Raw genomic sequence first — 25,558 nt, forward strand, 5'->3', positions numbered from 1 at the left:
GATCAGATGTAGAACTCTCCCCAATGTTTTTTCTTCATCATATAAGCGATTGGTACTGGTGATGTCACCCTGTTAAACGGCCTTCACTTTTGCCTTGTTTGCTGACTTTCTCACTCTACAACTCAACCACACACAGAAGAACTAGAAACCAAACTAAATCCAATAAGTAAATCATGAGTTCTGCCAAAGACTTCAGAAAGGTAAGAGCTTGCTTCCTGCCAGTTCTCTCTTTGTTGGTGGTTTGTCGTCTAATTGGCCGTGGGAGCAACGAGAAGTGTCACATTGCCTTGAAAGGAAGCGTTCGAAGCCCAGCACTGGACAAAGAAGACTCTACATAACTTGTCCTTGCTCTATACAATCATGATAACTAATTGACCGACCACAATTCTAGGCCTACGTCGTCGGACTTGGTATGTGTTTGAAACTTGTGATGACGATTTCTTTTTTGGAAGCTTTGCGAACGTTTTTGAGAAACCGTTCGAGAGATATGGCAAGCTCACGTTATGAACTGCAATGATGATTAGGCATGACCTCGTTCGATAAACCTGGCAAAAACAGCAAAGGTATGTCTTTGTGAAGTTTTTCAAATAGTGCGACTTGACTTTGGCCGAAAAAGTTTTCTGGTTTATTGGTCTAACTGGTTCGGTTTGTATTGAATAGATTACGTTGACTACGCTTTGGAATCTGGTACCAAGGCTCTCTTGGATGCGTGAGTTCTATTGGCGTAACTGCTCCTTCAGTTTTGGAAGTTTGTTGTTCTCACACTAGGATGATTTATATAGTGGTTTGACTTACGACTCAGTCGAATTCGCAGCTGTCGGATACGTTTACGGTATGTATACCTCATCCTCTCTGAATTTGAATGTTCCAAAAAGACCTCAATGCTGACGTGTCATCGGTCAATAGGTGACTCAACCTGTGGACAAGTACGACTTCATCCCTAATCATACGTCGCATTACAGCAAACTAATCTTGCTCTCCTAACAGCGTGCCCTCTACCAATTGGGTTTGACTCAAATCCCAATCATGAACGTTAACAACAACTGTTCTACTGGATCTACTGCCTTGTTCTTGGCTCGTCAAGCCGTTGCTGGTGGTATGGCTGAATGTGCCATGGCTCTCGGTTTTGAAAAGATGGCACCTGGAAGTCTCCCAGCTTCTCGATTCCCTGTGAGTCAAAACTTTTGAGTTTGGTGCGGTCAAAGAACAAGTTTCCTGATACCTTTCGTTTTCATGTTTATAGGACCGTGAAAACCCCGGTGCAGTCGGTGGTCGTTTGATGGCTGGTAAGTCATCCTTGTTTCGTGTATTTGTAATTTTTTCTCTTGCCCAAGCTAAAAGTCTCCCTCCCATTACAGAAATCTTCACCATGAACCCCAAGGCCCCTGGTGCTCCCCAAATCTTTGGTAACGCCGGTATTGAATACTGTAACGAGCACCCAACCACCAAAAACGAACACATGGACATGATTGCCCAAAAGAACCATGCTCACTCGTAAGTGTTACATTCAGAGGCCATACGCTCGCCCTTTTGTTTATTTGGAATCAAATCTCACCATTTTCATTTATTCCATTGTAGAACCTTGAACCCGTAAGTTTCATTGGCAAACGTCGCAGACATTTCTTTTTGCCTTGCAAACTTACCCAAACATTCCACCCAGATACTCTCAATTCAAGGACTTCTGGACCTTGGAACAAGTCCACAACGCCCGTACCATCCACCCACCTCTCACTCTCCTCCACTGCTCCCCAACATCCGATGGTTCAGCTTGTGCCATCGTATGTTCCGAAGCTTTCGTCAAGAAGCACGGTTTGGAACCCCAAGCTGTTGAAATCTCGGCTCAAGTAATGGCTACCGACTCTGGCCGTGCTTTCGCTGTCTCTGGCAAACCAATCAGCGCTCAAGAAATCGCTGGTGCTGACATGACCAGAAGGGCTGCCAAGGATGCATTCAAGATTGCAAAGATCCAGGCCAAGGATATTGATATTGTTGAATTACATGGTATGTTTATTTTTGTGGAAAGAAAAACAAGATAGTTATTAATCAATGCATCGCCCCATGATAATAGACTGTTTCTCTGCTAACGAGCTCATCACTTACGATGCTCTTGGAATCTGCCCACCTGGAGGTGCTGGTCCATGGGTCGCTTCTGGTGCTCCATACCACCCCAAGTATGTAATTGAACTTTGGAGAAATGTTTCCAGTGGGAACGCTGGTATCTAACGACACTTTTACTCAACAGGTTCTCTCCAGCTGGCTCCAAGCTCGGTGCCAACAAGCGAGTACCAGTCAACGTTTCTGGTGGTTTGATCTCCAAGGTATTTTAACGATTGCCATCCTTTCCTTTCTTGTTTTATTTCTTTTGTTTGAATGATGCAAAACATGTATTTATAAGCTATAAGGCAAATCTATTCGCCAAAAAGCATCACACACTTTGGATTCACACAGTTTGTTAACTCTCCTCCTGTTAATTAGGGACACCCTCTCGGAGCTACTGGATTAGCCCAATGCTGTGAACTCAACTGGCAATTACGTGGATGGGCCGGTGAACGTCAAATCCAAAACGTGAAGTACGCTTTACAACACAACGTTGGTCTCGGTGGTGCCGTCGTCGTAACTGTAAGTACCAGATGCCAGTCTTTTAATGAAACTCTTTTCTTACCTTCTTTTCTGTGGATAGGTATACTCCAAGGCCTTCCCCAACGCCAAACCCAGCGCCAGCTACGTTGACCCTCGAGCCCGTGTCGGATACAACCCTGCCACTGAATGCCGCACCATCTCCAAGGAAGACGTTGCCAAGGTCGTCTCAAAGACTGGTGCCATTGCTCCTCGTAAACAATTTGTCATGAGAGGAGAACAAGCTTCCTTGTAAAGAAGAAAGGACAGACTTTAAAATGAATTTTACATTTGTCATTTGTCTCTTCTTTTTTCGTGTCTTGCTCATAGAATCCCTAGTGTGTTTGCTTGCTTGTTCAAGTAAGAATTCAAAAAAATATAAACTCTTCTTCTAGTTGATATTGAATGTGTATTTCGTTTATGTCGGTATGAGTTTGGCGTCTTCTGGTGTGTATGAGGCTATTTCGACCAGGTTGCCGTCTGGATCACTACATGAAGTTAGCATTAAATGAGGTATGCGTCCGTCACAGTGTCATGAACATACCGAAAATAGACACTCGACATGGCTCCTCGAGCACCATTCCTCTTCACAGGTCCCACCTCTATACTTACATTCTCACGTCTCAACACAGTTATACACCTCTTCAGATCGTCAGTGATCAAGCAAAAATCAGCACTACCTGTCAGACAAAAAGCCACAAACAGTATCAGAAACTATTCATTCACATACACTTCATAGCTTTAAACTGCATACCAACAGCAGGAACTCGTGAATGAGGTTTAAACTCAGCACCAGTTTGATGCAGATTGATCTTGTAATTTGCGAAACTTAAACCGTGGGCAATACGGCCATCTGATGCTGGCGCTTCAATATGCTTAAAATTCAGGACTCGGGTGTAGAATTCGACTACGGAGGGGACGTGTTTGCAGTAGAGGACTATGTGGTCGAGTGCTTTGATGTTCATGCTTTGGGGGAAGCTCTGTGAGGGAGGAGCCTATGGAAAGAAGAGTTGTTAAACTGGAATTAGATGGAATTGATCAACGAATGTACGTCTGGTACCGAACAATTAGCTTCTGGTTTCCTTGTAACGCGATTCTTAGAGTACCAAAACTTCAAAATCTGTCGCAAGGTGAGTTGCAGTTGCAAAGCTTGATTCTCACGCGCCAAACAAGTAAATCCACTTTTAAATACCAACATCTGATTCGATCTTCATTATGCTACCCAACCAAATATCTACAAATTACAACAAAAGGGTATCATACAAAACATCACAAACTCCTCAAAATATAAGCGTCAGTCTCGTCTCTCCATCCCACTCAACCAGCATATCACTCCCATCCTCAATTTCCTGCACCGTATCATCCTCCACTTCGACTTCTAGACCCCGTTCTTTGGTCATTCGTACACACTCAATGTGGTGACGTGGTATCGTATTATTGGTTGTGGTGATTGTATTGGTATTTGGGGTAGTAGACGCTGAAGATCCTGACGGTGATGCAGCAGATGGTGACAGTTTTTCGTATATTCTGGATGTGAGTTCGTTGACTGTGCGTTCGTTTAGGTATATGGCCTTGTATCTGGTATCGTCTGGGCGTTTTATGTATATACATGTAGCTAGAAAAAATGCAACAATGAGATTTATGTTGGATTCAAAATGACGCATAAAAATCTGCAACTTCCATATATCCAAGTCAACAATTCAATCACTTCAACTTACACGTTCTAGGTCTCTTGACCACTGGAAAGTACATGACACTATCGTCATCCTGCATAGCGTCATTCACACTACCTACATCATTGGGAGGCCCCTGAAACCTCACAGGCATTGGGACAGCTGGTCTCCATGAATTCAGCAATACTTCTAAACTCTCATTAGATCCACGAGGAGTCATTTCAAAGGTCTTGACGACCGGTATTAGTGATGGCACTAGCCCATTAGGTGTACCAACAGGCACACTTCCTCCTCTGACTTGACCAGACTCTTGTATCACAGGTGATGAGACACGAGACTGATTACTATTATTACTGTTATTATTACTCATGTTTCCATTGTCATTCATTCGATTCCAGTCATGAGTTGGTGCTAGTTTACCGGTTGCTAACTCAGCACTGATTTTAACAATGAATTCTTCATTCATCAGGTCTGATTCTGTGAATGTGTCGGGTGCTGGTGTGAATACAGTCGTGGGTAGCACTGGTAGGAAACCGTCCGGTATCATTGAGGTTGACGCTGTATCCTCGTCCATGTTATGAGGTGATCCGGGCGTCGTTGGAGGAGATCCAGGTTTGCTATTAGGTTGCTGTGATACGGCATTAACGGTCTGGTTACGTGGAGCTTCACCGCTACGTGTCCGTTTCTTCATCTCGTTACGGTTTTTGCGGTTTGCTCCTTTATCTCTAAAGAGCTTGATTTTAGAGTATTGACGGTCTACGATGACACCGTTTGTCAGACATGTTTCCATCACGATTCGAAGTGGTAGGCCACGTATTCCTTTTGTCGGTGAGAAATCTGTTGATAAGAGATTGAATCTCACACATATCCGTATGGGTGTATCGGATCTCCAGCGAAACTGGATGCGGTCGAATGCTGGCGTTTGGGATTCTATAGGTACGATGAGCGATGTTTCCGGATCGTCCGCTAAATTAAAAGTTGATATTAGTCCTTGCCATCAACATGTACCTTTTTTTTTAAGTTTCATGGATAATATTTGGGAACCCGGAAAAGATGATCCATTCGTCACTTGCCTAGTTCTAGCGCTCGTGCTTCAATAGACGGTTGCGTTGATAACCAATACCTCCAATTCGAGGCTGCCATCCGTCTATCATTGTCATTATGGAATTCCAGCTTGAGCAAAGATACAAGTTCTAAATCACTCGGCGCCTTGTCTGCCATCGTTATAGCATACCATTGTCCTACGAAATGTTAAAAACGGATGATGAGCCATGCATCTCACAAGATTTAAACCCAACAAGACTCAGCCAACATTTCTGAGCACTAACCTTTATTCAGATACGTTGTATGTCCTTCTTGGATCCGCTGAGCAGGAGCTGTAGGAGCCTCTAGTACAGTTTCTAATGTACCCATATGCATTCCAACAGCCTTGTTTCTCGAATTGTCCATCATTAGGGTTTGCGTTCTAGCTGAAGATGACGCCGAACTGGATGACGGTGAAGGCGATGACGATATCATGGTATTTCTATGATCTTTGGGTATATTTATAGGTGTAGCAGTGGTCGGGCCACTCGATTGTATCGGTTTCATCGTTATCGGTGCAGGTGCACCATTCCAACGTTGGTAAGGCATGCCCACAAACGGTAACTGTGGCACATATCCATACGGATTCATCATCGTAGATGGAATCGAGCCAATGGGCGCTCCGTGTTGTATTGGTTGGGATTGGAGTCCGTTGCTGGTTATCTGTTGTCCAGGATTGTGAATAGGTAAAGGGAAGAATCGTATTGGATCAAAACCTGGCTCCTGCCGCGTTTCCCATGGTGTTCTGTTATCTAAGTGCATCCAAGCAACATGCCTATCCCGTTCTGCTGTTGATGACGACGATTCGCCTTGCTGCTGATGCAGAGTCGATTGCATCGCATTTGGTGACGATATCTCAGAGTCATCCTGGGAGAGATGTCTTTTTGCAGCTGCTTCTTTTTCTTCTGCTAGCCGGCGAGCACCTATTTGTAGTACGGTTAGCTCAAGATCTTTGGTGGACGCCAAGGGTAACTTGCAAAACAACACTAGAAACAAAATCAGGTAAAAAGGCGACAAGTTTCCATCGATCGGTGCTCACCGTTCTGCAGCATGGCAAGGGAAGCCAATATGTCATCGATTTTGGGGCTGTTGTTCATGATCCCCCGAGCTGCTCGTCCTTTATCATCGATTCGCTGATGTTTTGTGAGAAAAGATAGCGAGTGCTTCAGTCACACCGACGATAAAACATCCGGAAACACGCCAGGAAGAGAGTTCTAGTGCTCTGGAAGAGAAATCTATGCGTCTCGTTGTATGTAAATCGTTGATGCTTTATAGTCTTATCGGAAGTTTGGCCGACACATTAATAAATCGATGGTGACTTGCTGTGAACGTATGATCAACAGGTCTTTGAGGAGTTGGATACGTTTACATAACCGTTCCCGTGTGAGATCCACGAAAACGGTCCGTAAAATTGGTAGAATATTTGCCAAATTCGAAAATGCCTGCTCAGAAAGCGAGACGCGTAAAAATGTCGCTGATTTGAACAGGAACCCCAAGTTCCAAAGACAAGACATCAGTTCTCGTATAGATCGAGCTCATTAAACACTTGCTCTCCCTGCTCGCAAAGTTCTTTGATCGTCATGAGGTGTATTCACGTGTCTGTCTTAATTCCGACTCTACATTTTTAAGCCGGCCAGTTGAGAGGGCTGTATATCAATGAGACGATATCGAGCTATACCACTATTACCGATACTATGCCGTCCTTCTACTACAATCCATGGCCTCCATCAACTACCATACCACAGAAGCTTAACAACGATAGCCAACAAATCCCAACGACGACGATCTCCCTTCTTCCAGTTATTCACCACTAGAACAAAAACCGGAATACTATTAGCTGGAGGTCTACTAGCTGCCGTGAGTCTCGCCATACCGACCACATCACCATTGCCGCTCTCATCAACAGCTTCATCACCCACAATCGAACGTGATATTTTATCATCATCTCGGCCATATAGCACTAAATCAATCACAGAAATATTGAACTCCCTACTCGTATTCAAGCTATGCCAAATGCACACGCTGGTCTCGTGGACACCAACACTACTCAAATGGAGTCATGCACTGCACATAGATCCACTCGTGCATGGATTCATAAGGAATACATTCTTCAAGCACTTTTGTGGAGGTGAAGAAATGGGGGAGGTGAACTCTACAATGGCCAAGTTTGCTTCGTTAGGGATTGGATCTATCTTGGACTATGCGATCGAAGCTGATTCTGATGCGCCACAACCAACTGCTGATGAAGCCCGAGCATATGCTAGTAGATGTGCAAAGATACTGAAGGAGTGTATTGATGTAGCTGCTTCTATACCCGGGTCTCTAATCGCCGTTAAAGTCACTGCCCTAGTACCTCCTCAAACACTCATGGACTGGTCTACGGCTCTGAATTCCGTACACGCAGCTATACAATCTACCAAAGATACCATCACCCGAGACGATATCCTCACGGGCGTACAATCAGTTGGCGCTACTCGTGACGAAGCAATCAAGATATACAATTCACTCAACAATCAACATGCAGTCGACAATGTCTCGCTATCGCAAGTCTTTTCTGTCTGGCATCCAGAAGGACGGAAACTGTTGAGTAGAATAGCTAAATCAGATCTAGAGATGTTTGATGATATATTGATGGATTTAAAGGGTGTATGTCTGTATGCTCGAGAACGGAATGTGAGAGTGTTGATTGATGCGGAGCAGACGTACTTCCAGCCTGCTGTAAGTGGTTTTTATATGGTAGTCTTCGAATGTTTTCTAGTGTCTTAATGTGTTTAATTGTTTAGATTGATGATGTGGCGAATGGACTTGCTGAACGTATAAATCCACCTGCTGATGCTAATCGTGGACCAGTTGTCTTTAATGTGAGTTGCACTCTCCATCCATCGAGTTCCACTCCATCCAGTTCGACTTTTTTATGTTTCGCTCCTGTTTATCTCAGGCTCACCACGACCTCTTTTCGTTTCGCAGACATACCAACTATACCTAAAAGACGCCCTCCCCCGCCTAAAACGCGACGTCGAGCGCTCCATGCGCTCCAACTACTCCTTTGCCATCAAAATGGTGCGCGGCGCATACATGAACTCTGAACGTCGTCGCGCCCACGAAAACTCTTACCCAGATCCCATAAACCCATCCGCAGACGCAACACACACACAATACGATACCGCATTATCATACCTCATATCCCATATATCTCGTCACCCAACATCGGTGTCCCTTGTCGTCGCATCGCACAATCGAGACTCAATCCGCCATGCGATATCACTTATGGATGAGTATGGAGTTGATAGGAGGAGTGGGGGAGTTTGTTTTGCACAGCTGATGGGGATGCAGGATGGGGTGTCGAGTGGGCTGGCTGTGGGTGGGTTTGCGAGTTTCAAGTATATTCCCTGGGGCAAGAGTATAGATGCAATTCCGTATCTGTTGAGACGGGCACAAGAGAATAGTGCGTTGCTGGGAGGTGTTGCTGAGGATGTAAGGAATTTGGAGGAGGAGTTGTGGAGGAGGGTGAGCGAGGTGGCTCTAGAAGCAAGAGGGAGGGTTGCTGAGGCTGCTCTTGTTGATGGTATATAGATTAGATTAATATGAATTGGACTAGAGTGAGATTTGATATGGGATTGCATGGGTACCAAACCTAGACTGCACACACAAAATGTAATAAACACAACAATATAAACTGAAACACCTCACATATTTTTACCCCCAATGGAATAAACCAAAGCTTATTTTTGAATGAAGGAAATACCAAGATGACTACACATATAAAAGGGGTAATAGACACCAAAAGACATTACAGCTGTTTGTTTTTAGTTGTTGCAATTATACGACACATCATGCTTTTTTTCCTTCCTTCCTTCTTACGACGGAGACTTCCTGCTATCAAAACCAACTCTTTCACGCTCCACATTCTCACTCCCATTTGGATTCCACCACGTACTGCGATCGCGGGGTTGCGACGCTACATCTACTAGTGCAGCGGCCGCAGCTACATGGGCGGCCTCAGCAGCTCGTCGATCTTCCTCACTCTGTTGATGTGGTTGCTGGTGTATCGTCGTCCCATTGCCATTATTATACCCATTATGATAATCACCACCCTGTTGTGGTGGTGGCCCGCGTAACGGCGTTCCATTCCCACTCTTTGAAGCAGATGACGGACGTGACCTCGCATCATTCATGCTACTACCATTAAGAGTGTTGTTTGGGGGTGGATAACTTCCAGTTGGACTATGAATGTGCTGCGACGACAGAGGTGCCAAGTGTACTCCATTGCCACTCATGTCTTCGTCACTGTATGACGAGACAGTTGACGAGGGATGATGTTGTTGCTGCGGCTGCTGTATATGAGGAGAAGCATTATTATGATGGTGATGAGGGGGAGGAGGGTATGGTGATTCTATTCGTGGTTTTGGCGAGTGGGTGTTTCGGCCAGAGTCACGAGCGTCTATGGGTTTAAGGCCTGGGAGAGATGATGCTGTTGGTGGTGTATTCAAACCGTTGTTTTGCCGATTTATGATTGATGGTAAGTTATGTTGCTGTTGTTGTTGTTGACTATCAATGGTATAGTGTAGTGATGGTACTGGGTTTACAGAGTGAGGTGGATATGAGGATGATGGTGGTGGCGGTACCTGTTGTTGTGGTGGTGGTTGCTGTTGTTGCTGCTGCTGGATCATTGGCAATTCACGCCTTTCATGATCGTGAGACTAAAATGACCAGCAAATGAATTAGTAAGAGCCGCGGAGATTCGTATAAACTTGTGTGTGAGAAACTCCACTAGCAAACATTCGATTGGCTCTGCTCAGCCTCCAAACAATCCAGGCTAAATACCCAACTTCCACCACTTGGGTCTCGGACGCTTTTCACTTGCCCCAGACTTCCGCCCGTATACCATAAATGAGCAAAACACATGGCTCAAGCGTCGATTGATGTCATTTTGGACAGTGCAAACAATCGACCGTCCGACAAAACGAAGGATGTGGAACAATTTCCCCGAGACACAAAACTCTAAATAAAGCAAAAAAGGTGGAGAGTGACTTACACTAACGGAAGATGAGCGAGAGTCTTGTCTTGCATAGTCCATTTGAGTGGGTGGTGTAGGCCCTTGATAGAATGGTGTCGGGCCAGCAGCGACATGGTTTCCATTTGTTTTTGGTGGTGCTGCTGTGACATTGTTGGACGTTGTATCTGGTGGCGATGGATGCGGCGATTGATGACCAGTAGTAGTAGTAGTACCAGCCGCTTGATTCCTGAGCATTTGCAACCTTTGCTTTATGTGTGGATTGTTTGGATCTAGTTCTAGGGCTCGGCTGTATGCGTCCAATGCGTCATGAACTTGGTTGTTGCACTGCATAGAATAACCTGTTAGTAAGGTTCGTATGACTCGGAAACTTCCGATACTTCATATCTGGGTTGAATCTGCGCATCAAACATCAAACCACATTTCTGGGGGAAAGACTCACCGACTCGTAAAGGGTTCCCAGGTCATACCAGACTTCCGATATGTATGGATTGAGCCGTATAGCTCGAGAATATGCATCGAGAGCATCCCGATACTGGTTGATTTGATAGTATAATACACCAATTGAGCACCAGAAGGTTGGGTTCCGACCATCTCGATATACTGCTTGCTGATAGGCGTCATAGGCCTTGTTGTACTTTTGTTGGGCCATATAGCACCTTCCGAGCAAGTACCACGTCTGGGCATCCGTTTGATCTAGGTTGAAATCATATTTGGTCATTCGCGTGGCGAAAAAAAAAGTAAAAAATCAATTTACCTGCTTCGATAGATCTAGTCAAAAAGGAGATGGCCAGCTCCTGATTTGAGAATGTACTAGGTTGTTGATGATACAGCCATCCCAGTTGCTGCAAGACTTTGGCATGGTTTGGGTTTTCAGCCAACACCTTTTCATATGCTTCTCTAGCTCGTTGATACTCTTTCTGCTGTTCATATACATGGCCGATCTGAAACCATATGTCGATTTCAGTTAGTGGTTTGGGCGGGCAAGTCAATATATACTGGAAGCATTGTAGCGAGAGTTCGTGTTTTCCTTGTTGTTTGTATATGATGCCCAGTCGAAAGTAGATCTCATTGGCCTTTTCGAATTTCTGGTCCATGCGTATTACAGCCGAGAATGCTTCCTCCGCATGATCGTAGGATCCATATCGGTCGTAAAGTATACCTATGCCATACCATAACTTGGGTTCTTTTGGATTCGGTAAATGATACAATGCTTGTTGATAGGCGGTGTATGCTTTTTGCAGATCTTCCATCATCAGGTAGCAGTATCCTAACGCGCCCCATACTTCTCCGTTATCACCATTGATGTTTAAGACACGTTGATAAAACTCGACAGCCTGTTGAAAAACAAGATGCGAGTTTAGAAGAGATCGATCGAGGCAGCATGCAAGTGTAGTGTAAAGAGATAAAAATAAAATAAAACTTGTTTACCTTTCCGTATTGTTCTTTAGCTCGGCACAGAGCGGCCGCTCCAGTCAGAGCAGGTATTGAGTACGGGTTGTGACGAAGCGCACTTTCATATGCACTCATTGCCTTGTCTAATTCGTTCACGGTTTCTGCGAGGGTACCTTAAAAACGGCATTTTTCAGTTTTAAGGAGTCATAAGTTGAAACCACAAACATCACATCATTTGTTAATGGGGAAGCCGAGTTTCAAGAAACAGACAATCAAGGGCAAGGTTGACCGGATAGATCGAATTCGATTGCATATGTTTCCATACGATGTAGACTGTGAGGTGGGGGGAACTCACCTATTTGCATCCAGAGGCCTTCATTCATAGACGCTAATCGTTGTTGTGCAGGGACACTGGCATTGGATGAAACCACCGTGCTGGCCATCATATATGGCGGGATTGGCTAGAGTCAAGATTGGGAATGGATGATATGTGTCTGCAAGTACCTACAAGTCAATGCTGCCTTGGCTCTCTTCGTCTGGATTTTGAAAGTGGTAGTGGTAAGGTTGAAGGGAATCGACAAACAAAACAAGCCAGTGGTCTACGTACGTAAGCAACTATTCTCTCGGAAGTTTGGGCAACACTTCGATCATTTATTTGAGTTGGTCCGATATGCGTATATCTTTCATCGGTGTAAATATGATGCCAAAAACACTACAACCCCCAACTAGATCACCGTAAGAATAATCGTCATTCTTCTGCTGTTTGATTTTCTCTGAATTCGCGGTTTTTGCTCATCGACCTTCAACCATGACGGCCTCCTCTACTTCATGTAGAGACAAGGTGCAGCATCAGACGCGCTAATTTCGAATCGTTCAAATCGAATGAGCGAGAATCGTCCGAGACATCCGAAGAAAGAAACAACCACCTCATCGTTTATCACATTGTATGTATCTCAATGGACATGCATTTTGAGGGGTTCATTGTTAGATTTCAGTGTCAAAATAGTAAATACGCGTGATTTCAATAGATACTATTCAGTCTAAAAGGGTCTAGTATTCGACAATCCGCCATCCGTCCTTCGTCCATCATCAAAACAAACAGTCAAATGTCAATTCTCAGAAATGGCACAGAATGACAAGTCGGCAGCTCATCTGACGATAACCAGCGACCAGGTCAATTATTTGGTCTATCGCTACTTATTAGAGTCGGGTATGTTAACACGTATTCCTGTATTTCGCATCACCGGTTTTCGTCTGAAAATGTTAAACGGAAGACCTCATATACCTGACTATATATGTACTTGGTAGGCTTCACTCACTCTACATTTAGCTTCCAACAAGAGGCCGCCATCCAGAAATCAGAGATAAAGGGGGCTCTAGTTAGACCTGGAACATTAATTGCATTTCTTCAAAAAGGATTGCAATATACTGAAGTCGAAACTCACATCAACGAGGTTGGCCGACCACAATCACTCATTCAAACCCTGTAAATGCAACACCTCTAAAACAGATTTTATTCATTCTGATAGGATGGAAGTGAAAAGAGATGTAATGCCCCATTCTCGCTAGTACTGCCACATAAATGTGCAATATTACCTGACGAACCCGAAACAAGGAAGAGACCAGTCAAGCCTGCACCATCCCAGCATCAACCCTCCCCACAGCAATCATCAAATCAGCCTGCTTCAGCTATACCGCAACAGCAACAACCATCTTCATCGTCCTCGTCCTCATCAACGACAAACAATAACAATGGTAATAACATAACATCCAACAACAACAACAATGCACCGCCCATCAACATAAAACCACAACCTGCTATACCGCCAAATCAATCAAATCATCGCCCGAGCATTAGTGGTGGAGGTGATTCAGACAAGGAAGTCAATACCAACAAGAGGGAGAGAGAGAGGACGAGAAAGTCGGATCAAGGTACTGGAGACCGAACCAATGCTAAGAGAATAAGGAGGGATGCCGAAACTGGCTGTGAGTAGTTTTGTATCGTTGACACATTCGTCGATATGAACTGATTTGGAGGTCAATTCTTTTAGCACCAACAAACACAAATGCACCAAACAAACAAAACCAATCATCAAACTTTGATCGAGAAGATGTCATAGTGGATGTAATGGAAACAAATGGTGATCGAATGGCCATAGATCTGCCGGAAGAACCTGACTACCTGACCATTCCAGAAAACGCAATCACCAGACTTGAAGGTCATGGAGGTGTCGTGGCTGCATGTAGTTGGAATTCTACTTATTCTGCTTCTCTTGCTACTGGGTGTGTGTTTTGATGACAGGATGATCACCGCGTATTATGTACTCCAAATGGGCTTTTGTACTAATCCGCCTCCTTCTGCGCAGATCCGCCGATGGAACTACCAAAATTTGGAGTATACCAGATAGGCCTGGTCAATTGAGTCAGCCGCCTACTACACTTGTAAATAAGGAGGGCAACATTGCTGAAACACAACATGTGATATCATTGGACTGGAATGTAAGATCTCACGCCGATGCAGATTCTTCTAAGCGAGTTCAAATCAACTTCCTAATGCTTGTTTACATTAGCCTGGTGGTGACAAATTGGCAACTGGGTCAATGGATGGAGTAGCTAGAATATGGTCGCGCCAAGGTGGACTGCTGCATGTCTTTACAAAACATACAGAGCCGATCTTGTCAATCAAGTGGAACAAGAAGGGCGACCTCCTGTTGACGGGATGCAGAGATAAAAGTGCCATTGTGTGGGACTCTGCAACTGGAGAGTGTCGACAGCAGTTCGAGTTCCATACAGGTAAACAAAGTTACCGAGACAACAGGTGTATGTGTTTTAGTCAATAAGCATCCATCTCACTATTCGTAATTCTTAACTAGATTCTGTCTTGGATGTGGATTGGAAGGACGACACCACTTTTGCAACCAGCTCAGCCGACCATACCATATTTGTATGTCAGTTGGGTATGCTCGAACCACTACAGCAGTTTAGAGGGCATGACATGGACGTGAGTTCCATAAAATGGGATCCCACATACACATATCTAGCTTCAGGTTCCGAGGACAAGACTGCCAAAGTCTGGCATATTGATCAAGAAGAGCCGTATAGAGACTTTAGAGATCACGCTGGTGAAGTTTATACTGTAAGATGGTCCCCTGGAAGTGGAACAATGCAACGGGATGGAATTAAACCGAGGTTGTTGGCTACTGCCAGTTTTGACACCACTGCACGTATTTGGGATGTAGACAAGGGCACTTGTTTGTATTCATTTGCGAAGCATACTGGTGATATCTATGGACTCAGTTTTAGTCCTGGTGGGTTGTTTTTAGCAACGGGATCGCAGGATGGGACGATCAAAGTTTGGTCTATGAAGGTACGAGGTGGCGACATACTTTATGAAGATTGCTGTTTTTTGCATCTTCGCGTTTTGTACTCGTATCTAATACAGTATTTGTTGGTTTAGGACGGTTCCTTGTTAAAGAATGTCGATGCTCAAGGACTCATATACGACATTGCATGGAATTCGAGGGGGGATAAGTTAGCAGCCATCTTTTCGAACATTGGGGTAAGAATTTCGTGCGTGTATTTGCGAAATGCTATGATCGCCCTGACGTCTTTTTTTGGCACGTGTTTAGCACGTAATGATAGCACATTTACCAGCGAGCGTGTTAAATGCTAGATAGACTTGCATTGTATCTTGTGTTTGGATGTATATATCTGATTATAATTTTTAGTGAAACTGATTTAAGCGCTTTCTCGTGTCTCTACTTTTCTTCGTGTCTCTACTTCCCAAGCACAAAAAACAGGCGACCCTTGTTGCTGCGATTGGGTGAAAAAGCAGGCAGTTGCTCACAAGGTCAAAATTCAATACCAAATTTTAGGTCTGGAGTGTATACGTGAGCCGGCCTCATCGTCGTCTACTCGAGCTATACCCTTGGACTGTCGGAGTTCCTTGACTACCGTTTCTTGAGACGCCGTGAGTAAAAACCAGCAATGAACGTGTTTTCCCATAGAAAAGCCCATCTCATATCATTTTATTAGAGTATCTATTTATTTTGTCTATTTATTCTACACCGACCGCTCATCAAAAACGAGCCTAAACAATCTCAAACCCAACACGAAACACACAACACACATAAAAACATGCCTTCATCATTCTCCAAAAACCTCGCAACTCTAATGCCGGGCTCATCAACAAGCGACTCGACACGTGTGAGTCGATCTGCTGCGGGATCAGCTGTTTCATCACCTACAAATCCAACATTGGGCAAGGACGATGTGGAGGGTGTTGATGATACTGAGGTTCTGGATGAAGCTCAGGGGTCTATTATTTTGAGTATTATAGGTAGATTTGTCTGTGATTAGTTGGATTTTGGTTGGAGACGTTCGCTAATATGTCTAAAACATTGCAGGACAATTGGGAAAAGGCGCTGATTTCCATCGTGTTACGCTGCCTACGTTTGTGCTGGAGCCACGTAGTATGCTGGAGAAGCTCACTGATAATATATCGCATCCTGAGATTTTGTTCAGGTGAGGACTGGTAAAGATTGCTTTTTTTGGATAAAATTTTCAATGGATATCATAAAATGATCAATGGTTATGAAGCAGCACCAATTATACCAAGCTTCTTTCTCTTGTTTTCGCTGTTCGCCTTCTCACGACTTTGTTGTGTGCTCGTTTTCTCTAGTGCCGTAACGAAACAAGATCCCTTGGAGCGTTTCGTCGAAGTAGTACGATACTACTTGTCTGGATGGCACGTAAAGCCCAAGGGTGTAAAGAAACCCTATAATCCTGTCTTGGGAGAGATTTTCAGGTGTCAGTGGAATCATCCGTCTCACAACAATGCTACATCGATATATGTCGCTGAGCAGATATCTCATCATCCTCCAATCTCTACGTATTACTATACGTGTCCGGAGGTTGGGGTGGAGATTCAGGGCGATTTGAGGCCAAAATCAAAGGTTTGTATACCACCTACATAGTATTTTTTGGGCATGACCAATGTGAGAACTCACCAATACTCCTTATCATAGTATCTAGGCAACTCGGCAGCAGTAATGTTCCATGGAGGTGCTCGTGTCAAGTTCTCAGCCTTTCCTGAGGAAGAATACGAGGCTACTTTCCCAACAATGTATGCTCGTGGTATTCTTTTCGGAACCCTGTTTCTGGAATTGGGTGATGTTATCACGATAAAGTGTCCCCAGAATGATTTGGTTTGTGAGATTGAGTTTAAAGTTAAGGTGAGTTTCGTTGGTGCTCATACTTGGTTCAAAAGTTTTTGATCAGGGGCATTATTGAGTGCGTAAAGATGATGTGTTTCAATCAGCTAACTGTCCTCATACTTTGTTTACAATTCAGGGCTTCTTTACAGGAACATACAACGGCATATCAGGCAAAATCCGCAACGAATCCACCAACGAAACCCTCTACACCATATCCGGAAAATGGACTGACGAAATCTTCCTGTCTCCATCATCTTCAGCCAACTCATCCCCATCATCAGCCTCTCCCACTCGTGGCAGCAACGGTTCTGAAAAGAAGAATCTATTCTTTGACGCCACGTCACACCCCGTATCTCATAAAAGCGTACATCCTGAGATCCAACAAGAAGAGTACGAGTCACGTCGATTGTGGCATCAGGTCACGAAAGCTATTCATACGAAAGATTTGGATGCTGCTACGGATGAGAAGTCGGCTATTGAGGATAATCAACGCAGGTTGCAAAAGGAGCGTTGTGAGAGTGGTGCGCCGTGGGTGCCGAGGTTCTTTGTGCATGATAAGGAGGCGGATCAGTATAATTTTAAGCTGAATAACGAGTAAGTGTTTGGATACAATGAGTCAATGGTAGACTTTTTTTTGCCAGCTCACACCAAATACCCTGATAGATTACCAGCTGATCCCAAGCAAGCGCTCGACGCTCTCACTCATAGGATATTTGATGCGCCTGAATCTGATACGTACAAGCACTTTTGGCCAAAAGCAGAAAATTAGTAGTTGGACATCTTGTCATTTGAACGTGTTCGTAGTCTGAGACTTTTTGTTTATCTTTAATATTTATCAGCAAGCGCCTCATTTGAAAAATATATTATTTGTGAATGTGAAGATAAACCCGTCTGATTATTCGATGCCTTGTTAAAAGGTGTGCAGCTTGCTCTGATACAACGGCACGGAAAGCAAAGGACACTGGTTAGGGAAGAGATGGTCAAAGGTCTGTACCTACTAATATGTGCGTTTCTGCTGATATGTCAGTCCTCAGCAAAGTAAGTGTCTCTCACTTTTTTCCCAACATCAAACGGACGCCAACCCAAAAACACATTTCTTTTTAGAATGCCTAAGGGGAGAATTGGTACTATATCGAATGCCTCGAATATAAATCATCATAAACGCAGCGAATCTGGCGACTTTATCACGTATGTTGTTGACGTTGATCGCAAAAACGTACACCTCGTGCTTTTACTAATAATACGATCGCTGATTTCAGAATACCGCTGTACAAGCGTGAAGTGGATTATATACGCTTACGAGCACGTCAAGCGCAAACTGGGGTGTCTAACTTGGGATCTGATATGAGGTACGAACCACAACTTGGTTGTCGTTGATTTGATATGTGGTCTGGTATTTACTGACGCTTCAACATAGGCTGGTGCTGTTCTCTTACTTTGGAAACGTAAACTTTGGCAGTCCTGCACAGACCTTTACTGTGTTGTTCGATACAGGTTCTAGTGTAGCGTATGTGTGCATTTCGACCAGACGTTTTTTTTGCTTGAAATGCATTAAGACCTAATTCTTATTCTAAATAGATGGATTCGATCGAAAATGTGCGCTTTCTGCACCGGCAAGAGATACGATGCTCAACAATCTCTAACCAGCTTTGCATCATCGACTAAGACTGGACCAATTAGCTACGCCGATGGTACACAAGTAAACGGGATCAGCACAAAGGACACTGTGTCCATTGCGGGGCTATCTGTAAACCAATTCTCGTTCGTGGAAGCGACTAACATGACGAATTTTCAACCTGATGGTATTGATGATTTTCTCCATTGGAGTGTCTTTTTCGCCAACAAGTGTGACTAATATCTTTCTTGATTCCAGATCCTACGGATGGCATCATGGGATTTTCGTTACCTATAGCTTCCACATCGACTTGGTTTAGTTCATTGGTAGCTCAGAAACGTGTTGCGGCTCCGATCTTTAGTTACTGGATTGATAATACTTCGAATAATGGACAGCTTATTCGTAAGTTGCTGATGTCTGGTTTCAAACGCAATTCTCCGGGATTGCCAGCTGACTTTTTCCTTGATTAGTGGGTGGTGTTGATCCAACTAAATACATTGGAAATATCAGTACTCTTCCTGTATCGACTACGTGAGTTATCACAAATACGTTTTGGCATCATTCACATTAGCTGACATGCAACTTTGGCTCTAGTACAGCACCAGCTCAATTTTGGTCAAATCTCTTGACCAGCATATCAGTAGGCAACAGCACCACTAAAACCAACACCACCAAGGCCAAAACCACCACTAAAAGCAATAAACTAAACACGCCCACGCCCATCTCACTGCAGCAACCAATAACCGTAGTATTCGACACTGGCACATCCTTCATTATCCTACCATCAGACATCGCAACCCAAATCCACTCCCAAATCCCAGGCTCCAACCCATCAAACACACAAGGAGGTGGCTACGCCCTCTGGAGCGTCCCCTGCGACCAAATAAACAATCTCCCACCCATATCATTCACATTCGCCAACCAAGTAACCATGGTTACAAACGGTAACGATTACGCATACACGCTGCCCAATGACGGAACATGTATGAGTGGTATTGCTGGTGTGAATCTTGGGAATGCGATTGGCGGGTTGATGGGGAATGTGTTTTTGAGGTCATTTTATACGGTTTGGGATATACAGCAAAGGACTGTAGGGTTTGCTGTTGCGAATAGGACTGCTACGGGGCAGAATACGATCAAGGTTTCGACGAGTGCGGGGAGGAAGTTGGGAGTTGGGGGACTGATGGTTGGGTTGTTGGGAATTGTGGTTGGAGGTGTTGTGCTATGAGAGGGTGTACATTGATGCTTTTTGGCTCACTTTAGCTATAACCTCTTGAAAATAAATGCACACATATGAAGTCACTGTGTCGTGATATATCAGTGCCCCATATCGTCTAAATTCTTGATGTTGAAGCATGTGCTGTTCCAATTCTTGGACTTGCTTGTAACGTTTCACCAACTCAAACGAGAAACACGCACAAAATGCAGAGCGGTTGAATATGCTAAATATGATCATTCGTTTGAAAACATTTCACTTGTAATTGGACCTAAACCTTGATTGACATACGTGAGACGGATACTAGTGACAAAATTAACAGTTAGCCATATATGATGTGGAGTTTTTTGCATGAACCAAATTCACCTCATTCCACCGTCAACTGAATATGGGCTACAATCCAAAAGTGGCGGGAGTGCAGATCCTGACGTTCCCCTTTTCGAAATATTTGTTGTTGATCTCAAACTAATTCGTTCAGCTAAAAAAAACCACAAAACATGGTCCTATACTTGTGCCACTGTTTACCGTTCTCCATATCGTCGTCATAATCCAAAGCATATGGTGTACAGTCTTGTCATCGTCTGGGACTCTTGAATTATTCTGGCCACAAAAGATGATTCCAACAGTGAATGTGTCAGTACCACCAGGAGCTTCGATACTATCAGATCCTCTCCTCACTCCAACGGGCCTACCGGAGATGGACAAACGGGTATAAACCATTGATATACAATCTCATTCAATACCCACATACCAGGCAACATTGTGTTTCATATTTCTAAAGTCTGCCGAGCTCACCAGCAACAGACATAGTCAATCCCAAACACCTTCTTTTTTTTGGGTAGTACTCTCTCTACTCTTTGTAAATGAAAGCACACAGATGCTTGTGGACTTGCCAAATTTTCATGGCTCCTTGGGTTATGATGCTAAGGAAGGTCTTGTCTCGATTGTGTCGTCCTTGGAGCAGCATACATACACAACGTTGCAACAAACCAAAATCACAAACACAGAGCGATAATTTGAATATACCACATATATTCATTTCGATTCTTTTACTTGTAATTGATACTGAAACTTGTGTGTCTTACGTGTGACGGATGCTAATTGACAAAATGTTCAGTCAGTACTGCTGCAATTTCATGCTGTTCTCTTTTGGATGATCCAACTCACCTCATTCCACCATCGACTGGAATATGAGCTCCATTCAAGAATGAGAAAGCAGGAGTGCAGATACTGACGGTAACCTATTTGAATACAGTTTATGAGATCTAATTCTTTGACGCCAAAAAGGCAACGTTTCAAGAGCTACACCTGAGCGACTTCTTCAGGTTCACCGTATCGTCGTAATGGTACACGACGCTTGGCGTAGAGAGCCTTGTCGTTGTCTGGGACACGGGCAGTCATTCCAGCTAGAAGAAGATGGAATTCCCAGTGAATATTTCAATGTGGAGAGTGAGCGCGTTCGGAATTATAAGCAGTTTCAGCACTATCATATCCAATGCTTACTTCGAATGGGTCTATATCGGGAGCAAAAACAGTCATTAAAAATCGGCTATTGAACATTGAAACTCCATCTAGGCCCAACAACGACCTACCCAGGCATAACAGCATTACAAGTAATATTCTGAAGTCTGCCCAACTCGACAGCAAAAGACCTAGTCAATCCCAAAACACCTGCTTTTGTAGCATTGTAAGCAGCGTTTCCGGCAGAAGCCAATAGAGCCTCGGTAGAAGCAATGTTGACGATTCGTGCTGAATCGCTCTTCATCATGTAGGGCAATGCAGCTCGAATTAAAGTCGCATGGGAAGTCAAGTTGATTGCAACGGTTTTGGTCCATGTTTCTTCGAATGAGGCATCGGGGGTTTGGGCACCTCCGCCGAGGGATACTCCGGCATTGTTCTGGTGGGAATGGAGAGTGGTAAGAATCAGAATGATGATGGATTCATAAGACAAATGTGCCGCTCTTGTTGCAGGTACCTACCACAAGGATATCAATCTGGCCAAACCTCTTGACAACGTCTAAATTGGAGCATGTAAGTCATTTGGCTGAGCTGATACACAAGGATTACATCCATATGCCCAAACCTCCAGGAAGTCTCTTCAAAGCAGCAGAGTCCGACACATCGACGACAAAGCCTGCAGCACGTCCAGGATACTCGGTATTGATTTCAGCGACGACGGCATTGACTCTGTCTTCGCCAATATCAACAACAGCAACTCTGGCACCCTGCAAAGTTCTTGTGCGTCAGTGTCTTGTTTTAATGACGTAGAAGAAATGTGGTTGATTTCCGACCTCATCAGCAAAGAGTTGAGCGGTGGCTCTTCCCATACCACTGGCAGCTCCCTACAAGATGTTTGGAGATATTTAGCATGGTGAAGTAAAGCGTGGTGCGGTATGTTGACCAAACATACAGTTACGATGGCTACTCGTCCAGCTACCGAACGGTCCAATTGCGTAAGACGCTTGGTGGCATTTACAGTGGCAACAGACTCAGATGAGTCGCCTGAGCCGGCCAATTGTCTCGCTAAAGCGTTGATTCGTTCCATATTTTGTTTCGTTTGTGTTTTTAAAGTTCAACGTTGCACTAACCGTGACACTGCTCTGACATTCGCGAAAAAGGTTTGCAAACACGGACTCTTTTCCAGTAAAATATGTATTACTATTGTAGTTAAGAAATGTGCAAAACCCGTATTACTATCACTCGCTATTATATGTGTGTGTGTGTTGATGAGATCCTCATGCAAACATTGCGACAAGGCCGGCAATCAAGGCCAGAGAAACCGAGTTTGCCAGCAAACTCTGTGGTGCATTGTTGCTGCTAGTAGATGTCGATGTAGTATTTGGTGCTGAAGCGGCTGTGAGGTTTGAGCCACAAGCACTGCTGAGGTACATCTTGTAGACCGTCAGTTTAGCTCCCCTGTATGATATTACGGTTAGTGCCATTGTCAAAACAATTGTATTGTTAGAAGGCAACATACATTGGGTTCATGTTGACAAAGGTCAAGTCCTTGATGTGACTTAGATCGTATGCACCTCCAACGAGATTCTTGGTAAAGAGGCTGAAGGGCAATATGAGGGTTTGGCGAGCGCCCGTTGGCTTGATGAACTTTGAGAACGGGTAGTATACCGAGTCTGCGGTGATCAAGAACAGAGTTAATAACGCGAGCAAAAGAGAATCGTGCTACTGAATTCATACCAATGGTTCTGGTCAGACAATCCGAAGCATGCTGAGTATACGTAATGTTAAAGTCCAAGCCAGGATCGGCACTGAATTCCATGACCAGTGATACGTATTTGGTAGCATCGAAACACGCACATGGGTTGTATTTGCTAAACCTGTGTTTCACAAATATGTTAGAAGGTCGGTTCACTCGACCCAACGACCAAAACCTTACCAGTAGTTGTATGTAGGAGCAGTGCCCGGGTGAGAAGCAAACTCTCCATCGACAGACGAGTCACTGTTTGCGGTGATTGTCATGGATCCATTTGTGACATAGAATGGGGCAGCTCCTTCTCCATAGTCACCCCCATTCAAATTGTAGTATACAGCTCCTGTAATGTTCTTTGGTGGTTGTGGTAACCTAGTCACGCCGGATTCCCCTGTTCAAGAAAGTGCTGGTCAGAAATTGTGGCTTACTAGAAATAGACTACAAGGAGTCGGTTCATTCATACCAGTCGTCGGCCTGGATGCATCGTTAATGTTGAAATCATCGAGGAAGAGATCTTTCGAGGCCCCACATGCAGCTGCTGCTGTAGGCAGGGCTCCGCTTGCATAGGCACAGGAGGTCGAAACTGGTGCAGTGGTTGTCGTTTGTGCTGATACGATGGAAAACAAGGACAACGACAGGCTAACTGCTGCTATGATACCCTTCATGATGTACACCTTCCTTTACTGGATGACCTGGCGCTTCCCTCTTCTCTGTATCGACTTGTTGACAGACAAGTGGAGTTTGAAAAATCGAAATGCAATTTACGTGATTGGAACGCAATTCATTGATTTGGACGGAAATTCGAGTCAAAAGACATTAATACGCCTCGAAAATGTCGCATCGCTCACCACCAGCTCCATTCAACGTGAGTTTGTACGAAAAAATTGGACACCGAGCGAGGCTCAACGCGTTTGTTTTGATTGTTATTAAACTGAAAAGAAGAAAGCACAACTAAAGTACTACTACAACCTTCAAAACGCGTCCCCCTTCCTCATGCGAGCTGCGTTTTCAACATGACCTACTGTTTTTTCAACTAATTGAAGTTATACGACTTATGGAGTATTTAATGTTTGGCTGGTAGGGGAACGTCCTTTGGCAGATCCGCTTTTAGAGGCTCTGTCGCCTTCACGCCATCGGGCCTTCCCTCATATGCGATTGCAGTCCGATTCTCGCCAATGGCTCTACAGAATGCCTCCACCATTATATCCATAGGAACCGGCATGTTCCAAGCTCCTCTTTTCGGTGTATCCTTTACTCCTGGCCGCGACAGTCCAGCATTTGCCATATCCGTTTGCACGAGCCATGGACAGACTGCGTTGATACGGATTCCTTCACCTCGCTTGTAGAGGTAGAACAATGATCGTATGAATCCAATCACACCGTATTTGCTCGCCCCGTATACGGGGTTTGAGGCATGGTAGAGCCCAGCATAGCTTGATGTACATACAACGACGCCGCCCTTGACGTTGTGTTGTTTGAAGTGGCGGATGGCGATGAACGTTGATTCGATTACGGCTATGAGAAACAATCATATGGTAAGCTAGAGAAAGATGAGGGAACAAGCAAGTAGAGTACACAACTAAGACACAAACCTGTAAGATTGACATCCAACATCTTCTTCCAAGCGTTGCTCTCATCGTCAATTTGCTCCGGGTTGCTCCAGATCCCTTATAACAGAGATAAAACTTGAGCACATTCCTCACGTTCGTAGTGTTTGCCGGACTTCGTTGGAGCGTACCAGCATTATTCACAACAATGGAAACAACACCAAACGTCTTGTACGCAGTATCATACAAGTTCAGTAGATCGGCAGTTTTCGTAACGTCAGTCTTGACGAATATGGCATGCCCTTTACCGTGCTTCTTTTCGATTTCAGCTAATGCTTGATCTAAATAGTTCGCCGGTCAAAATTGGATTTGAGAAGATGTGTTTGGAGTGCGAATGGTTCACCTCCAGAATTCAAATCAGCGAGTACCACATTACACCTACGACAATCCAGATTCAGTGAAGTGGTGCAAATTAAGTGATCTTGGCACGTAGCTACCCTTTCGACACCAAATGTATCGACAGATTGAATCCCATGCCAATCAAGCTGGAACTTCCCGTGACAATTGCACATTTTCCTAATAGTTGCTGAATAACATTAGATGTCAGGTTGGAATCCGATAATATAGTAAAGCTTACCTGCGACACCTTCTAGCTCGTACATCTTTACGATTGAAACCACGAATTGCCGTGACCAAACGTGATACAAACTTCTCAGGAGTGATATGAAGATTTTAGATTCGGCTTCATAGACGTCATGATTATCCATTTCCGTGATTATCATATTTCATGACACGTTGGAAAGGAAAGAAAACTACTTATGATATTGGAAATGCATGTGTCTTGGGTTGGCTATTCTTCTGATTTCAATTACCGTTTTCTCAAGATTTTGTCTACTGATCGCTGTCAGTTAAAGCAGCTTACTCTAAGAAAAGCGTATTTCAGCAAAACGTTTCCAGCTTGCAAATGGCACCATG

At 44.2% G+C, this 25,558-nt stretch overlaps 8 protein-coding genes across 8 annotated transcripts; 5 read left to right on the top strand and 3 right to left on the bottom strand.

The window, feature by feature from the left end:
- Positions 1–173: 173 nt before the first annotated feature.
- On the top strand, positions 174–2,872 carry SmJEL517_g01962 (uncharacterized protein; the record flags this gene model as incomplete). Its single annotated transcript, XM_031167890.1, has 15 exons — positions 174–200; positions 392–410; positions 525–563; positions 661–709; positions 783–832; positions 907–926; positions 988–1,170; positions 1,244–1,286; positions 1,359–1,494; positions 1,579–1,590; positions 1,661–2,001; positions 2,069–2,171; positions 2,243–2,318; positions 2,476–2,619; positions 2,681–2,872. 15 exons carry the CDS (start codon positions 174–176, stop codon positions 2,870–2,872), a joined length of 1,434 nt encoding a protein of 477 aa, XP_031026083.1.
- A 4,156-nt stretch (positions 2,873–7,028) lies between these two features.
- SmJEL517_g01963 (proline dehydrogenase) lies at positions 7,029–8,945 on the top strand (the record flags this gene model as incomplete). Its single annotated transcript, XM_031167891.1, has 3 exons — positions 7,029–8,090; positions 8,156–8,233; positions 8,340–8,945. 3 exons carry the CDS (start codon positions 7,029–7,031, stop codon positions 8,943–8,945), a joined length of 1,746 nt encoding a protein of 581 aa, XP_031026082.1.
- A 284-nt stretch (positions 8,946–9,229) lies between these two features.
- Positions 9,230–12,224, bottom strand: SmJEL517_g01964 (uncharacterized protein; the record flags this gene model as incomplete). The annotated part of the gene is made up of 6 exons (XM_031167892.1): positions 9,230–10,072; positions 10,408–10,713; positions 10,829–11,082; positions 11,144–11,723; positions 11,818–11,954; positions 12,137–12,224. 6 exons carry the CDS (start codon positions 12,222–12,224, stop codon positions 9,230–9,232), a joined length of 2,208 nt encoding a protein of 735 aa, XP_031026081.1.
- A 679-nt stretch (positions 12,225–12,903) lies between these two features.
- SmJEL517_g01965 (uncharacterized protein) lies at positions 12,904–15,458 on the top strand (the record flags this gene model as incomplete). Its single annotated transcript, XM_031167893.1, has 9 exons — positions 12,904–12,991; positions 13,090–13,235; positions 13,311–13,767; positions 13,833–14,064; positions 14,148–14,280; positions 14,352–14,574; positions 14,655–15,148; positions 15,239–15,340; positions 15,411–15,458. 9 exons carry the CDS (start codon positions 12,904–12,906, stop codon positions 15,456–15,458), a joined length of 1,923 nt encoding a protein of 640 aa, XP_031026080.1.
- A 460-nt stretch (positions 15,459–15,918) lies between these two features.
- On the top strand, positions 15,919–17,766 carry SmJEL517_g01966 (uncharacterized protein; the record flags this gene model as incomplete). Its single annotated transcript, XM_031167894.1, has 6 exons — positions 15,919–16,120; positions 16,188–16,305; positions 16,463–16,736; positions 16,809–17,015; positions 17,134–17,591; positions 17,661–17,766. The coding sequence occupies 6 exons, from the start codon at positions 15,919–15,921 to the stop codon at positions 17,764–17,766; spliced, it is 1,365 nt and encodes a 454-aa protein (XP_031026079.1).
- Positions 17,767–17,973: 207 nt separating this feature from the next.
- SmJEL517_g01967 (uncharacterized protein) lies at positions 17,974–19,840 on the top strand (the record flags this gene model as incomplete). Its single annotated transcript, XM_031167895.1, has 8 exons — positions 17,974–18,035; positions 18,102–18,185; positions 18,257–18,346; positions 18,415–18,504; positions 18,576–18,799; positions 18,871–19,014; positions 19,083–19,143; positions 19,207–19,840. The coding sequence occupies 8 exons, from the start codon at positions 17,974–17,976 to the stop codon at positions 19,838–19,840; spliced, it is 1,389 nt and encodes a 462-aa protein (XP_031026078.1).
- A 243-nt stretch (positions 19,841–20,083) lies between these two features.
- SmJEL517_g01968 (uncharacterized protein) lies at positions 20,084–22,373 on the bottom strand (the record flags this gene model as incomplete). The annotated part of the gene is made up of 11 exons (XM_031167896.1): positions 20,084–20,131; positions 20,354–20,516; positions 20,914–20,925; positions 20,996–21,069; positions 21,137–21,234; positions 21,332–21,342; positions 21,421–21,725; positions 21,808–21,845; positions 21,912–22,053; positions 22,120–22,170; positions 22,239–22,373. 11 exons carry the CDS (start codon positions 22,371–22,373, stop codon positions 20,084–20,086), a joined length of 1,077 nt encoding a protein of 358 aa, XP_031026087.1.
- A 190-nt stretch (positions 22,374–22,563) lies between these two features.
- Positions 22,564–23,701, bottom strand: SmJEL517_g01969 (uncharacterized protein; the record flags this gene model as incomplete). Its single annotated transcript, XM_031167897.1, has 5 exons — positions 22,564–22,744; positions 22,806–22,959; positions 23,024–23,163; positions 23,223–23,427; positions 23,500–23,701. 5 exons carry the CDS (start codon positions 23,699–23,701, stop codon positions 22,564–22,566), a joined length of 882 nt encoding a protein of 293 aa, XP_031026086.1.
- Positions 23,702–25,558: the final 1,857 nt, after the last annotated feature.

Source organism: Synchytrium microbalum, assembly GCF_006535985.1.
Source record: "Synchytrium microbalum strain JEL517 chromosome Unknown SmJEL517_scf0007, whole genome shotgun sequence".
Lineage (NCBI taxonomy): Eukaryota > Fungi > Chytridiomycota > Chytridiomycetes > Synchytriales > Synchytriaceae > Synchytrium > Synchytrium microbalum.